We start from the raw sequence: 17,959 nt of genomic DNA on the forward strand, positions 1-17,959 counted from the left end.
ATTTTTGACAAATAATTGTTAAACTTGTACTTATCAAGAATATTCTTTTTAAGATTGTATTATAATATCTGTGCTGGAAGGAAGGAAAAGGGTACCCCATCATGTATGTTAAGGAAAAGTTAACACACGTTAAGGAAAAGTTAGCACATGTGACTCCATTTTGGTTTGGGGCCCACCATTGTCTAAAAGCAAGCACATCATGCACCAGGAGGAGTGTTCCTTAGATACTGCATTCCTGTGAAAATCCTCCTCCTTGTCTCCAGCCTGCCTTGACTCCCAGTATCTGTTCTTTGTCAGTCCCTAAACTCCTTATCTCCTGGCCTTTGATGTGAGGCCTCCCATCCTGATAATAAAAGTTACTGATGCATCGCTTTAGGACCATGCTGTGTAATTAACATACTGGTTTAGCACGAGAAATGCACCAAGCAGGGATAGGTGGTAGATAAGAAAAGGGTTTGTTTATTGGCTAAGGTTTTCGGTGCACGAGGGCAACATGCTTTGCCAAGAGGTATATAACCTTTGTATAATCTGTATTCGGGGTCCCCTCCTGGCTAGCAGGGGGGCACCACACTCGAGCGTAATAAACTTGGTGTTTTTGGGGAACTCGGCAGTTGTGGACTTTGTTTATGTGCCTCAGCCTAGATTCAAACTGTGCGTGACCTACCAGGTATAATTCGCAGCATCTGTGTGCGTGTCCTACCAGGTGTAATTCGCAGCATTTGTGTGCGTGTCCTATCAGGTGTAATTCGCAGCATTTGTGTTGTCAAGGTTCCTCCCCCACTCTGAACTCTAGGGTACAGATGTGGGGACCTGCATGAAAAAACCTCCTAAGCTTATCTTTACCAGCTTAGGTCAAAACTTCCCCAAGGTACAAAATATTCCCCCCGTTGTCCTTGGACTGGCCGCTACCACCACCAAACTAATACTGGTTACTGGGGAAGAGCTGTTTGGACGCGTCTTTCCCCCCAAAATACTTCCCAAAACCCTGCACCCCACTTCCTGGACAAGGTTTGGTAAAAAGCCTCACCAATTTGCCTAGGTGACTACAGACCCAGATCCTTGGATCTTAAGAACAATGAACAATCCTCCCAACACTTGCACCCCCCCTTTCCTGGGAAATATTGGATAAAAAGCCTCACCAATTTGCATAGGTGACCACAGACCCAAACCCTTGGATCTGAGAACAATGAAAAAGCATTCAGTTTTTTACAAGAAGACTTTTAATAAAAAATAGAAGTAAATAGAAATAAAGAAATCCCCCCTGTAAAATCAGGATGGTAGATATCTTACAGGGTAATTAGATTCAAAAACATAGAGAACCCCTCTAGGCAAAACCTTAAGTTACAAAAAAGACACACAGACAGAAATAGTTACTCTATTCAGCACAATGCTTTTCTCAGCCATTTAAAGAAATCATAATCTAACACATACCTAGCTAGATTACTTACTAAAAGTTCTAAGACTCCATTCCTGATCTATCCCCGGCCAAGACGACTACAGACAGACACAGACCCTTTGTTTTTCTCCCTCCTCCCAGCTTTTGAAAGTATCTTGTCTCCTCATTGGTCATTTTGGTCAGGTGCCAGCGAGGTTACCTTTAGCTTCTTAACCCTTTACAGGTGAGAGGAGCTTTCCCCTGGCCAGGAGGGATTTCAAAGGGGTTTACCCTTCCCTTTATATTTATGACAGTGTGCGTGTCCTATCAGGTGTAATTCGCAGCATTTGTGTGCGTGTCCTATCAGGTATAATTCGTAACATGTAAGAAGGAAGCTTTATAATTGGCTCGGAGGTTGTAGATCAGATATAAGTGAATAACTGCTTTCAATATAAGTATATACATACCTAACCAGATGAGAATTATAGATATAACTGATTTGGTGAAGTTCTTTTGTTTGGTTATAAATCCCAACAAAAGCCACATTCTTAGACCCCTTAGAATTTATAAGGGGATTATTTTTGTACTCATCTGATACTTTACTTCCAATATTAAGATTCACTTGTCTGATTTGATAGTTTCATAGTGTTTTATTTTTGTTTAATATTCAGGTTAATTCTGGTGATAGGTTTTCTTGATTAAACTTTAGTTTTAGAGTTTTAATAAAATTTATAAAATAGAAACTGATAATGAGTTACAATTCCTGAGTCATATTTCTTTCAGTAAGGAACATGGGTCCAGAACCTTTCAAGGCCTGGGATGGATACCAGCCACTCTACCTAAAGGCCTGACCAGCACCCCTAACAAATCTATAGATCTTATGCTACAAAATTTTCTTATTTTTAGTCTGAATGTGTCTCTTTGAGCTTCTAAGTCGAACAGCTTAACTCAAACAGCTTCTATTTTGAGAAATCTTCTCCCTATGTAGAAGGGATATTTACAGACTCTGATCTCCTTGTGTGTATTAGTGCCATGTGTTATAATAATGAATCCTCTAAACATTGCTGCCAATGACATGTCAGACCCATAGAGCTTTACTGGATTCCTTTTAAAAACATTCACGAGTGTGTCACTTATTGCTCACGTCCTATTGAGCAACTAGTTTTCAAACTGTAGAACTAGATCTCAAATTGCTTGTTCACTTTCACAAGGCCAGAGCTACAGTAATCTGGCAGGTTTGGATGTCCATGCACTGCATATATGGGCATCCTGTGTTTACAAATAGGAGGTCATTACCCTTCTCCCCCCCGCGCTCCCCATGCTCTCACTCAGGAATAGAGTGGTCTCCTCTTGGAGGAGGATTAAGTTACAGCAAAATAATTACTCCTGAACAACAGCACCCACACAGGGGTTAACATTTTATGTGCACCGACTTCACACCTTTAGTTGATATGCCTCAACTTTGTTTAGTGTTTTGGTGCAGACATGCCCTAAGAAGTAGCCCAATGAATGGTAACAAATTAACACATGGTAACTTGTAAATCTCATTTTGAAGATGTTTCCAAAAGGGAAGGGTTGGGAATTTTCAGGGTGGACTGAGGGCATTAGTTTGCTTTTGCTGAAGTCCGAAATATTGTTGTGCATTTGTTAATATAGTAAAGCAGCTTTGGACAATGAGGGTCACAAAAATGCAACAATGTTCTTACATTATGCACCTCTGATTTTCTAGCAGATAAAGAAAACAGACGTTTTGAGATTGTCCTGCATCCAATAAGAGTAACTTGTGTTAGGCTAATGAATATAAATGTTTCCGTCAAAAATAGGGCAATTTTTTTCTTTTAAAAATACTGTGTTGTAACTATTTTTTTCACTAATGACACAGATCTAATGGAGTCAATGGAGTTAAGATAATGGATGAACTTGGCCCCATCGTTTCTAAGTGTATTATATTCCACAAGCACTTTCAACATAGACATGAACACCAGTCTTTCACAGCTTTTCTGAGACAATGACAAGTCTTTTGGCATTATCTCCAGAGACTTTTAAATCCAAACAAACTTTAGAATTTCAGAACTTTTACATTATAAACAACCAGGGACACTTAAAAACAAACAAACAAACAAATAAATAAAAGGCATTTTGAATTGTACGTTCAAGACATTTTGTGCATGCAACTTGAGTTCCTTTTAAGGGAAAGAAAAAAAGTGTTCCCCTCAAATTATTCAATGAAATGAAATATACTGTGTAAGTACTGTGTAATCTTTCATCTCATTCTAGCTCCAATTTTTATTTTAAAGGTATGTTTCTTTAGATATCTTTCTATAGTCATACAGGAGAGGGATAAACAAACCAAGCTGTGATACTTTAGCACACTACTAAGAGGCAAATAACAAGATATTGTATTTTGTGTATGTGATAATACGTATAGAATCCACGCATACACTTAAAAGCAGTGAATGGGAAGCTTTCCCTGGGGAATGTAAGATTCTGGAGTTGTTAAGATTTCATTTTTTAAAAAGTTTTTAAGCCTTATAATTGCAGAGAAATGCGAAACAAGTATTAACGATGGGGGAGCATAAGATTTACCAGACACCTAACTAGCCTGAAGTCAGCCAGGGTTGGTCTGGGCTTCAAATTTCTGTGGTGCCATGGCCCTGGAAAGTTCCCAGGCTCTTCCATATCAACCACTTTCTAGTTTAGTCTGACAGCTAGCAGGTGTCTTTCAAACCGTACAAGCAAAGAGTGAATCAATGTAAAAGTATTCTGTAACCATGCCCTTACCCTCTTTCTGGCCTGCTTTTAGCGTCCTTATTATCCTCACTTTTAATGTCATATCTGTACTTTCCATTGACTTCCGTGGGCTATTGAGGAAGTCCCTAACGTTTCCCACTAATTTCAGTGGGCTCTGAGTCAGTCCCCTAAACAGTTAGCAGGGAACTCAGCTATACTTGTTTTGATGCAGCTCCCCGCATACTTCTGGATGTTCAGAAAATCATAATTAATTATAATTATGCAGTACAGTGTTTGGTTGATTTTCAGAGTACAAACTGAGAATTTTTAATGAAACCATAAACTAGCATTCATCCATAGTTCATTTCATGGTGTTGGATTATGCTCCAATAGTTGCATCCTAGCGGTGAATGAAGTAGCACCTCTGTATTTCACATAGTTTAAATTTGTATAAATTTGGAATCCTTCACAGTAAAGGACACAATGTAAAATGTAATGAAATGTCTATAAAAGGTCTAATAAACATCACTTCATTTAAGACACAAAGTAAGTTATGGTATTCAGTTACCAACATACTTGTTATAAAAAGCTCAATATTCTTAATCAGAATGGGTTTAAAGGCCAAAGACTTCTCTGCCAGGTTCTGCTGCTGCTTGATTAACATCCTTTAAAAGCAGCTCTCCCCAAATAAAGTCCCTTTGCCCTTGAAGGAACTAAGGTATTACATCATCTGTCAGGCCTGTCAATGCATCCTTGTGCCACATCTATGCTCCATCCAGCTGTATTCTTCCTTACATAATATTTCTATGCTAGCAGAAATGTTTTCCAGAAGGCCGTCCACTATCCTCCTTCTGGAAAAGATACTTCATACTGAGTATGATTTAGAAAGTTCCCACAATATTATTTGCAAGCCTTTCCAACCAGATGATCCTTAGGTCACTCATTACATAAATGTTTGGTTAGACAGTAGTCTAATATACTTTTCTTTCAAAATAAAGCAAACCACCAATTTGGAAGGGTCATGGAAGGCATTTTTACAGCCTAACAGTAGCACCAAATAACTGCATTTATTAGTTCTTATTCAAAACTACTCTGAATCTTATCTTCAGTTCTCTCTTCAGGAACCTCTCAAACCAGCAAAATAGTTTTAAATACTTAAAATGTCCAAATTAAAGGCATTACAAATTATTTGAAAAGATTACTGTAAGATTGAAGCAAAACTCCTCCTTCCCTCCCCCACCCCAACAAAGCCCATCAATCAAAAGGGTTTTATTGCTAATTCTGTAAGTGCACTGATACCTAATCAGGATGCCTTGCAGTTTGTGTAGAAGACCAGATGACAGATTGTAAGTGACCCATAAATGTTAACAGCACAAAGAAGACGATAACTTATTTGCAATATCTATATGCTGGTTTCAAGCTAAAGATATCATAAAACTTAACTAATATGTTCAATTAATGATTGCAGAGGCAAAAAAAATTTTTTTAAACAGGATTTTTCAATTACCATCTGTATATAAAACATAGAACAAAAAAGCAGCCATACTGAGTCAGACCAAAGGTCCATCTAGCCCAATATCCTGTCTTCCAACAGTGGCCAATGCCAGGTGACCCAGAGGGAATGAACAGAACAGGCAATTATCAAGTGATCCATCCCGTTGCCCATTTCCAGCTTCTGGCAAACTGAGGCTAGGGACACGATCCCTGCCCATCCTGGCTAATAGCCATTGATGGCTATATATTTAACTGTCTCAATATGGTTGAGAAAGACAGCTTAGCTGCAGTTTTATACTTCGTCCTTTGCAAAAAATATGAAACAGAGGCAAATGATTTAGAAACCACTCATGGTAAACTGTTTGTACAAGACTAACAACTAGCACAGTATGTGTGAATAAGTTTATGCACAAACATGACAAGGTAAATCTGTTAGAGGTATTGAAAAGAATTCAGCTGCAAGATTTACTAGAAGATGAACACCACATATCACTCTGCTCTAACAACTGTGTGTTAGAACTCACAAATAGCAAACTTCAAGATTAAATTTGAAGTCCTTTTTACTACCTACTGAAGAAATAATCTAGTAGCCCACAAAGTACGGATTTTAAATAGCATGGGATATTAAAAAGGATAGATTCTGCTCTCACTTACACTGCTGTAAACCCAGGATAGTTTCTGTGATTTCAAAAGCATTACTTGCAATTTGCACTAGTGTAAAAATCAGAATGTGGCCCAGACTTTTATACATAAAATTCTGCAAAACTCACTGAATTAGTGTCCTGGTACTACTCCTCTATTACATGCTCTTTCAAAAAAGTGCATGTCGGTGAGGGGGGTGTGGTTTTTTTTAAACGCATACATTAAATATAAAAGATCAGCATGAACTGTGTGGTCCATGCCTTCTGTCATCTGCCATTAATTTAATCTTGTGGATCCATGTCCTGGAAACCAGATATAGCTTATTATGCATTTCCATGCACTGTTTAAATATATAATTGCCAATTTAAATGAAAACATTGAAAATTATTTTAAAAACCCAGCTGTTTTGGAAAGAACTTTTGGAAAGAATCCTTACAGTATAAGCATCCTTACTGCATCTGTCACTATGGTATCTATGTGTCAGCAGTCATGGCTTTATTCGTAATTTTCCTAACATACTGCATCTATTATCTTTGCCTGTGTGTGCTATAGGGGACCCCCCCGCTGCCCTTTTTTTCCCTCTAACCACTATCAGAAGAGGAATATATTTTCCTATTAATGAAAAAGCCTGATGCCGTCTCGTTTCACAGACCCCATCTTTTAAAAAACTGCTTCTTTTGGATGCATAATTTTAAAAGACACCAACGTTTGTATAAATATTATGTAACTGCCTCAAAAGACAAGCTTCCTGGCACATATGAAAAAATATGAAACATTTTAGCTCAGAACAGGAAGATGAACACAACAAGGGTAAAAGCTGGACAAGTGAACAGGATAATCTCTTGACATCAACTAACTTAACAGGCCTAATTTAGAAATGTGTTTTAACCCTTACTGGTCATCAGATGAACACTACTGAAATTTGTTCTCAATCACACACACGGGCCAACTCTTGAATTATTGTTTAAATTTGATGTTCCAGGTTTAGCCTCACCTTGATTGTTCCTTGTAGTAGCAGAATATTGCTGCTACTCAAAAAAATCTATATCTCTATGACAACTAAAAAGATAAATATACAGACACACACACCCCGGAGCAGCAGGCTGCTTTATGCAGAAAAGTTGCTAAATGCTCTAGAGGTAAGGGCAATTTTAGGATCTCAAGTAGCATAGATACACTTAAACATAGTGTATTTACTAACAAACCTTATTTTGATTGAGAGAATCATTCCTTAGTCTTTGTTTGTTCTTCTGTAATTTACTGGGCATCATCTTTCCCGTTCTGAAGTCAAAACTGCTGAGATCAACAGTGTTTCCCAGGTATCTTGCCAACTGAGGCTTGCTTCTGAACTTCTTACCACTTGGACTAAAAAGAAGAAAACACTTTAGTATATTTTGTTGTGCGAAATGATACAGCTTTGACTTCTTAGAACAGGTTTCATACCTTTTTAATTGATACTTTAAGAAGCTTCCATATCTTTATTCCATGAAGCATGTTCATTATCGTGTATTTATGCATTTATTAGGCAACTGAGCCAAGGTATCATTGCTCACCTAAAATCCAGTCCCATCATTTGCTTAGGATTCTAACCTATGTTTCAGGATGATGGACACAAGTATGCACTACTGGCCTGGAAGGTAGCTTCAAATGGAAATTCAAAACTAAATGATTGCTTCAGCTACTCTAGTTAAGTATAAAAAGCCCACAATGAGAGATTAGATTCTGCCCAACTGCAGGAAGTCACTTGCTCTGTACAAGATGTAGGGCAGTAGACTAGGGCTTCAACTGACCATCCATTAAACCCAATCATTAATGCACCAACCATCTCAAATCATTAATGCCAATAGACTGACACAAATGTATAAAAACAGGATATGATACAACATGGCGCCATATACATAATTCACTCACTAATGCTGGTATCAGAGGGTGGAGAAATAACTGAGCAGTAAGCAAGCAAGATAAATGACACATGATATGAAGCGAATAGTTTCAGCTTTGGACCAGCATGTACCATATTAAATGAAATGATGCTGTTTGTAGCAATATTTTGTCTTTGAGGCTTTATTTAGAATTACTCCATTTGCCCCATTTAGCTGATGAATTATCAGCAGTACCCTATTCCCACCTGTTCTTTTGAGCACCATCTGCAAACATTTGGTTTACCATCATCCTAAAACAATGCTATTTCTATCAATCTGCATGCTACAGAACTTTCTTTTCCCCCATACCTGCAGCCCTTAACTTTCAATAGGTGCACACAAATGGACTCCTGCACCCATGCAGCCCTCCACCATCGTAAATGGAGCTCCAATGGGCACAAGGTTTTGACCAAATACACGTCTTTTCAAGACCATGGGCCAAGCCATTATTCAATGAAAGAAAGTTAACTTAGAAAAAATTAGTGCTGCCTTAATAAGACTTAGAACTGTGGCAGTGTCCAGCAGAACAGGGGCTGGACACTCAAGTAAAACAGCAGGCTTGAGTGGCCTACAGCAAAGTTCTTGTGTTGCCTGTGGAGTTGGGAAGCTGACCCCCATCAAGTACAGATAATACTTCCTCATGCTGAGGGCAGGTGGTAGCAAGGTGCCTCACAGCCCTGGCTACCCTGGGAAGCATCACAGATATCCCATGACCTAGGTGAGTGCCCCAATCACTGGGCTATACGCTATACTGGGAGGAAGTGTCTCACTCAACCACCAAGTTTCAAAATCTCAAACATTTTCAAGAAATGGGAGCAGCAGCACATGAGCCAGCAAATAGAGCTGGAAACAGAGGAGTCTGAGTGGGAATTTGGGGCTGGGACTGTGCGTATGTGTGCTTTCTTTTTTCTCCTTGACAGAAGCTTAGGAGGAAAGGCTAGGACAGCTACAGAGGCAGCAGTAGTAGTGACCAAAGGAATGGAAGAGTCAGTGAAGATGACTGGATGTGGAAGCTGCAGTGCACATTATCCTGGAGTGGGTATCTGAAAAGTGCTTCGTTTGTATGAAGTGCTGCCTGAAGAGCTGATAGAAGAAAAGATCTGAGGTTTGGAGACACAGGTAGAAACCATGGCTGAGTTTCAAAAGGGATTTAAGCAGATGATGGAGGGAAGCAAGAGGAGACTGAAGAGAAAACTCAAGACTCACAGATGCAAGCTGGACTGGAAAACTGTGAGGGTAGATTGCTGCATGAAGAAAGTGGCCAAAGGAAGCATGTGACTTCAAGAACCAGGCAGAGAAAAAGACTGATTAGTGAAGGAGAAATAGAACTCAGAAACAGGTTTGCTGAGATGGAAAATGAAGAAGGGGCAGAGCAGGCAGTAATAGAAGACAAGAGTGCAAGGAGAAGAAGAGAAGAGCGGCTAGTCTTACAAGAAGAGGGAAAGAGTCAATGGAGATACCCAGAGTTTAGAGTCCCAAGAGGATCGAGGATGACTCTTGGAAGATTGCAAGTGAAAACAAAAGACAAGAGGACTTGCAACCAGAAAGAACAGTAGAGGGAAGGCCAGAGAATCACACCCACACCAGGAAGAGGGAGGTCTACATGACTGGGAACTTCCTACTCAGAAAAATGGAGAGGTCTGTCTCCAGAGTTGATCACAGAACAGAAGGGTGTACTGTCTGCCGGGAGCTAAGATAAGAGATGTGTCCCTTAACGCTCCATCCTGGTCTGTCTCTCACAATGCTTTGCTAGTGACAAGCAGCAATCCCCTCCAGGTGCTGTTATCACTTGGCACAACCACATATGGAGCCCCATACCCAACTATATTGCATGAATGCTCCCAGAGCCACTCATGAATCACACAGAGAAAGGCACCAGCCAAATTCTCCCAGCCTTATACCTCAGGAATATACTGTCTTGCACTATTCAAGAACCTTTCTTGAGCAATGCAAGTTTATTGATTGGTTCACCACTTCATCAATGGAAAGTGGATAGACACCAGCCTTTGTAAATACAGATATCTCTTTCAAAGCTATTTGCTCAGCTCCTCCCCAATAATCTAATGACCTGCCAAGCAATAGTACAATTTACTATTGTACAATAAAATAGTATTGTAAATACAATTGTAAAATTGTATAGTACAATAAAATTCAGTTAATATACAGGGTATCTAGTCTATTTGACTCCCAAGACTCAAGATGCAAATTACAAAATTATTAAGGTTGCCCAACACCTCCCATTTTAAGACCCTGTTTTCAGTTGCTTATAACTATGCCAAACATTAAACATTTTGGGCTGAAATTTTTGACACTGGGTGCCTGCGTCAAGCTGAACTGCTTTAGAAGATTTCAGCCAATATAGTTCAGCCATTTCTGAGAACAAAGCTAGTGTTTTGGCCACACTAATAAATTCTGGCAATCTGAACAGTTCTAGTATCCCCATCCTCTCCTGCAGGGACTTGTAACCTGGTCTTTGTGCCAGTGTTGTCCCTATGAAAATCTGTCCAACTTTCACCAAGTTATAAGCCTTTGACAAAAAATTGTTTAAAAATTGCAGTTCACATTCAGTAGAGACTTTTAAAGAGTTTAATAGTTACAGTCTCCAAAGATTTCATGTGACTTGGTCATGCTCAAAGCTCTAACAGTTCCTTTTGCATCTGCCGTCCCCAGAGGGACAACTGACCATTCTCCATCCCCTCACAGCTACTTCTGTCAGGACTACACGTGCCATCCACAATTTTTTAATATTTATTTGACCACAAGAATTTGCCTAAGTATTATGTAGTCCTGCTGCACAGGCCAATTTGGATCAAGAGCAACCTGAAGTCTAACTGTTCAGGCTGGAAAAAGATGAAGTCTCCTTGGTGACATTTCTCCCTCAATGGACAGAGTGCAGACAGCAAAAGGAAGACTGGATGTTAAAGCTCAATAATGTGACAAAAACTCAGAGGCCACTTGAACCTAATATTATGCATCTCTAGAGGGGTAGCAGAAGTGCTGATAGAAACTTTTGGTCAGGTAACATAGGTAAATAAATTCTAATGCCCGCTGCTGCTAAGTTAAGAAAGATTGACCAATCCACCAGAATCAAAATATAATTTCTTAAATACAGCTTTAAGGAAAATCCCAGTGACAATTATCTATTGTTTGCTTAGCATTAACAATGTGTATTACTGTATATTATATAACTTTTTTCAGAAGAGAAAGGTCTTTAAGAAAACACAATATACTAGAAATCCAGATGTTAAGATACAGGTTTGTTGTTGTTTTTTAAAATAAGAGGTGGCTTTATGGGCTTCAAAAGAGAAGTAGAGAGTTTTAGAATAGATTTGAAGAATGAGATGATAGTGTTGGCTTGATAAAATGGAAAAAGGAAGTCATTCAATGAATTGGGAACAGTGTGGAAAAGAGATAATAGACGAGAGCAGAGGAAAGAAGTTCACAGGTGATGGAAGTTGGTATTTTTAGCCAAACAGATGGGGTAGGAGACAAATTCCAAATATTTAGCCCCTCATTCTACAATTTGTTCCATGCAGGTGGATCTCAGCACCTGTGTGGAGCCCCAGTGACTTGAATAGGGTTCCCTGAGAATACAGGGGTCAGTACCATTTGCAAGACTGGGGACTTACCTAATAGTAAACGAGCTAAGAGTAATTACACAAGCAAATCTATTGAAGAGATATGCAAAACTGTTGAACTATCTATCCTTTGGAAGAGCACAGAATCCTGTTAATCCAAATGTTGTTGGAACACCTAAGTATTTGCTTTACTATCAAACCACAAAACAAACATCCAGAAGCAGTGTCAAAGCAATGTCCATCTGCCTATGTGTCAAAGCAATGCGGTCCAGCTTTTGTAGTTGCATTTAAAAGGAATCTATTAAAGAGGTTGTTAATCTCAAAGTGCTACTTTCAAAACAATAGCAGCGTAAGTAAAGCCACCAGTTGGTCTTGATTTGTTTACAGTTTCTTTTCAGGAAAGAAGAGCTACTTTACAATTTTAGTGGACAACATCAAACTGTTCAGTTTTTAAAGTAACTTCTTAATATGTAGAAATATTTAAGGCCCGGTCTACACTAGGAGGGTTTTGCTGTCTAAATATTTTGGCAAAATCCTCCTAGTGTGGATTCAGTGCCTCAAACCATAAAGTTTACTGTATAAGCACAGTTATAAAGATAAAACTGCATCCATATGATGGTTCATATAGCTATGCTGGGTTGAAAAATTAAAAAAAAGTCATATCCCAAACTGACAACAATATTTAGTGCAGATCAGTGCAGAGTAATTTTTATTACTGTGTTTGGATTTCAGAAGAGGCACATTATAAGTAAAATATACATGCACACATGCACGCACACACACACACTGTGGGGAGCCACGTGTCCAACAACAATGAACTTCCCCCGGAATTTTTCTTTCAACAAGCTTTTATTTAAGAAAGAAAGATCTCCTACCACAAATTTGTAGAATTCAAAGGAAGTCTATGATTATCTGTTACAAAGCTATTCAAGAAGAGATCTGTTTCTTTTGAGGTACTGATGTAATTATCCATCCCATTCACCACCCCAACATGATGTAAACTTACAATCTGCTTTACGGTATTGGCAGTATAACCACAAACTGAATTCATGTATTCTTTTAACTGTCAAATGCCATTTGCACTTTTTAGCACTGTAGAGTGAATAAAAACATGTCTAATGACTATGAGGCTGTTAGTTTGTTTCAATAGAGCAAGACAATCTTTTGTTTTATTTCAAATATTTCTTATTTTTAAATAAAATCTCAAACATTTAATAACTGTAATATATTTACCCATGTTGCCATGGATATGTGTATATTAAAACATATACATATTATAGATAGCAAGCTGAAATATGGATTTAAAAATTTTAAGTGTGGGTTTACTCTGAAAACGGCATCTCAGGTTTCCAAAATTGCTCTGATGCCATGTTGCTTGTCACAATGATTTCGGTATCAAAGAGGTTCAGTTCACGACATCAGCCTATAAACACAATTTCATCTACAAAAGAGCTGCATTTTTTATTTCAATGTATCATCACTATTAAAGGATCTGCAGGCCAAACTAGGCCCTCAGTGACACCTGTGCAAGGCCCATTATTGTCAAATTATGTCAAGAGTGATACCTGTGCAAACCCATTTCTTTCAATGGTTTGCACAAACATAACTCATTGAAAATGAAAGTAGACAATTCTGCTGATAATACATGAGAGAATAGAATGTAGATCACAATTCCAGAGTTGTACTGGCTCTGTTTTGCTACAAGGAGGAAAAATCAGTACAAACTTATTTTTGTCATTAAAATAAGATCTGGCTTTGAATGCACAAAATAAATCTTGAAGAGGGGCCGGACACTATAAAGAGATGTCTCTGGGGAACTCAGGCCCTGGGGTTCACCGATCATTACAGGCAAGACAAAGTTAAGATTGGCAGAGTCTTGAGGATTTTGCTGGTGAAGCAGTCAAGACTGGTGTGGCATAGAGTTGACGCAGTCTAATTTCCAGCAAAGCTCACTCTCGCTAAAGCAGAGGGGATAGGTTAGCTTATGGTTCTGAGCTGCCCTGAGGAAAACATCACTGAAGAACCCTAGAGTCATAGGCTGTTTAGCTGTATTTGGCCCATGCTGATTTACCTTCCTGGATTTTCTTTTACTTTAAATATGGTATTACTGACATTTTCCTCACAGTTGAAACGGAATGGAATTAGACAAAGTTACATTTCCTAAACAAACCCTGCACAATGTGCTAAACGCTACTACACACTTTTTATATATTTTGTATGAGTAGTCCTCTTGACTTCCACAGGAGTACAGTTAAGAATGTTTGTAATGTAAGTGTGAGTGCTATACATCTCACTGTAACCATCTGCAAGATCAGGGCCGAAGATATGGAATCTACTGTGCACGATCTGTATTCTCATTATTACTTCCCTTTCCTTTTCAAATCAATGTCTGCTATATCCACGGATTAAAACAAAAATAACAATGTATTCATATACAAAGGAGCATGTCTGATGGTCCACTAAGTGAAGGCAGGCCACTTATCTTTCTTAGTCAAAAAAAAAAAAATCCTGTTTCCCGCCCCATATTTTTAATATAATTATACTCTGGCATTTCACTAGTGCCATCCGTCTGATTATTATAAAGCACTTTACAAATATTAGATATCCAAACATCCCTATATGACTGCTACTATTAGAGATGGTGAAACTGAGGTATAGAGATGTTAAATGATTTATTGAAGGTCACATAGCAAGTGACCATAAATAACTGCTCAATTTTAGTGCCCTGCCATGTATAATGAAATCATCAAATTGCAAGCCATGAGTTGCCTGGCAAATTTTTAATTTCAATTTTGTGGTGCTTTGGCAGAAGATCTGCATCAAGTGCTGATAATGCTGGAATGAGTCCTAAAATTTGAACCATTTACTCCTAATTCTTTCCCAGATAAAAAAGGCATATTTTTTAGGTTAAAAACCAGATTATAATCCTCTTCATCTTTAATACATATTTTTTAAAACCCAGAGTTTCTTATTATGTCTTCCAGCATAAGCAAAATACTTTTTCTTATTGAGATATGGACCACAGTGCACAACTAATTAAAAATAAAGCTACATTTTCATCTGGTACAGTATTTCTTAAGCAGTATTTCCACCCCATCCATATTGTTAATGAATAGTTGGATTATAAAACTTATAAATTAAGTCAGTAGGACTAACTGGCATCTATCTCCAAGAAGGGCAGACACCGTCCCACACAAAAATGCTAGAGGGCTCCACACTGTATTATCAGCTTGTCCACATGACCAACAAATTATCAAACCATGTTATGTGAATTTGATATTAAAATTCTGTAATGCAATGCTGAACCAAAGTGGATTTCAAGATCAATAATCATATTGATTACAACTTATTGCAATCCTGTAAGAGTTCTGCTTAGCCACCATCATTTACTTAGTTGGTCATGCTAACTGAAATTGCTTTTAAAACTTTTTCCTCTTTTTTCTTGCCTTTAGAAAAAACAAACAAGACCCCAGTTCTGCAGTGAGCTCAGCACAGAGCCACAATGAGGTCACTCATGGCTCACGGCAGAATCAGGGTGAAAAACTGGTAGTATGGGCCCAGATGCACCTAGGTATTTAGGCTCCTAACTTCCACTGAAATCAATGGATACCTTTGCAGAGCTTGGCCATAATGGTTATTTCAATTAAACTGCTTTGTCCTCCCCCTATTTTAATCAGGGACCTAAAATATAGAAAACTGAGCATATTAAGATCCCCAGAGTTCTAGCAAGACAGAAACAGTTACAAAGGACTAAACCGTTTAAGTAGCGTTTTTCCAAATGGTTGTTTTAGGATATATCTGTAATCACTTAGTTGTTCTGAATCAAATGTTCCTATTAAAATAATACTGTCCACAATAAATGTTTGTCTTAAGCAAAATCTGGCACTTAAATCTGTGAACAGTGACTTTACGTGTAAAGTGCATCACCAGGCCCACAATCAACAGGGAACAACTTAGAAAATAAGAATCATGTTGTGGGCCTCAAGTTTAAGCTTTCAGACAGGCTTCACAATAAGGTGGTACTGCAGCAAGAAAAAGCTGATCGTGATGCCAGATGTTATCCAATCATCTGCCACCATATTCGCATACGGTTAGTAGCACAAATCAGACAAAGGCAGTAATACAAGAACAATGGCAAATTAAACTCCTTTAGAAAGGGGTTTCCAATAAGATTTATTTAAAATGCTAATGGAAATCAATGCTTCCCCTTCCACAAGTATAGACACTTCTTTTGTCTAGTGGCAACACATGATGGGTCAAATGATCCTATGTGCAATGCTAATAGAAACTGGCTTCTAAATACACTGACAAATAAACTGCCCCCAGTAGGACAATGAAAAGGCTAAGCCCTTAGTCCTTCATTGGGCTAAGAGAAGAGAGTAAGCCCTGCCCCAAAACACTACTTTAAAGTTAGGGAGAGGCCTTCAGGTGTGACTCATTAGAGACAGCCATAAATAGAAGAGCTCTGGTAAGAGGGTGGCCATAACAGAAGGGAGTTTCCTTTAACACAGAGCAGTGTGGACTTCTGTCTGACTGTATGGTCTACAGACAAAGCACCAAGACTTACTACTTTTCTCAGAAGAGAAAGGAAACAAACTGTAAGTTGTTTTTCAGTGCCTCTAATGCAGGGGTTCTCAAACTGGGGGTTGTGAGGTTATTACATGAGGGGGTTGTGAGCTGTCAGCCTCCACCCCAAACCCTGCTTTGCCTCCAGCATTTATAATGGTATTGAATATATTTAAAAGTGTTTTTAATTTATAAGGGGGGTTGCACTCAGAGGCTTGCTATGTGAAAGGAGTCACCAGTACATAAGTTTGAGAACCACTGCTCTAATGAGACACCTACAAAGAATGAAGGTAAAAAGAAAGAGTAGGGTTTTTGTATTATTGTTGTGATTGTGATAGTAATATTGAATATAGTTACAGCTACAAAACTGTCCATCTAACACCCATATTTTCACATATTTTTAACTTACTAACAAAGTGTTTCAATTTGTTTGTCTAAAAGTGAACTCTTCAAACAGTTCAGCAACTTTAGAATTGAGAGTAAAAACAATATTTTGCTAGAACGAAAAAAACTCACTTCTGAACAGTATTTACTCTAAATTTAAAAATACTGGTTTTAAAATAAGAGATCCAAGTTTGTGACTGTTTCTCTTGGCACAGCTGTGAGCATTCCATTTAATTTCATTTTCCCAAAAGGGAAAAAAACAAGAGCAATTCAGCTTGCACCATTTACAAGTAACACCTATTGCTCAGGGGCTCATTTAGCATCAAAGATGTTAAGTGTTTTAGAACCTGATTCTGCAATAAGCTGTCAGGGACAAATCATCACTGACTTTAATGGGAAGTTGCATGAGCACGTGGGCTCTCCCATATGGAAGTCAATGGGGATCCTGCAACTAGTCCATCCGCAAGGAGTTGCACTGCAGGACTGCAACCTTAAACTGCAGCTGATAGCTTCACTTGTGTAAGGGGACTGTTGCCCCCTTACTAACATTCAGTGGGGGTGTTTTAGTTGCTAGCTCCCAGTACTAAAAAGGGGGAAGGGTTGATGGGGAATCAGGACCCTGAGACTGACAGCCCCCAGGAACAATGGGGAGAGGCCAATGCTCCAGGTCAGCCTGAATGACAGGGTGGGCAGGCTAATCAGGGAGTCAGGAGGCCAGGGAGGTCCTGTCCTCTGTATGAGCTGGAATTGCCTGGGCCAGACAGAGTGGGGCCGCGCTAAGGAGAAAGCAGGGGCCCGAGCTGAGCTGGGGAGCAGAGCTGTGCCAGACCCAGAGGGACCAGAAAAGCAGCCCAGAGAGAGCAGACCCTGTCCTGGGAGCAGAGCTGCAAGCCCAAAGCTAGAGGCACAGCCTAGAGAGAGCAGACTTGCCCTGGGAGCAGAGCTGCAGCAATCAGAGCCAGAGGGGCCAGAAAAGCAGCCCAGGAAGCTGGTCAGTGCTGGGAGCAAAGTCACAGAAGCAACCTGCAGAGCAGACCTGTCCTGGGAGCAGAGCTGTAGCAACCAGAGGCAGATGGGGCCAAAGAAGCAGCCCAGGGAGCTGGAGGCAGAGCAGCAGCACTGAGACCGAGTGGTGGAGCTGGGGCTGGAGCAGTCCGGAGCTGGGTGTGGTGAGCAGCTGGGGAGAGCAAGGGGGACCCTGGGCAGCAAGCCCAGCACAGGGAGACGCCTCAGCAAAGAGGCTCTGCAGGCCAGGCTTGGATCGAAAC

General features: G+C 39.4%; 1 protein-coding gene across 2 annotated transcripts in view; it reads right to left on the minus strand.

Moving 5' to 3' along the window:
- The window catches only part of MBD2 (methyl-CpG binding domain protein 2), a 53,735-nt gene that overhangs the window by 33,796 nt on the left and 1,980 nt on the right, over positions 1–17,959 (minus strand). The window contains exon 2 of one of the 2 annotated variants that reach the window (XM_048850631.2): positions 7,447–7,606. The exons of the other annotated variant lie outside the window; for it this stretch is intronic. Within the exon in view, the coding sequence (XP_048706588.1) occupies positions 7,447–7,606 (160 nt within the window). The remainder of the gene's footprint in view (positions 1–7,446; positions 7,607–17,959) is intronic. 2 annotated transcript variants of the gene reach the window in all.

The sequence above is a fragment of the Caretta caretta genome, chromosome 5, assembly GCF_965140235.1.
Source record: "Caretta caretta isolate rCarCar2 chromosome 5, rCarCar1.hap1, whole genome shotgun sequence".
Lineage (NCBI taxonomy): Eukaryota > Metazoa > Chordata > Testudines > Cheloniidae > Caretta > Caretta caretta.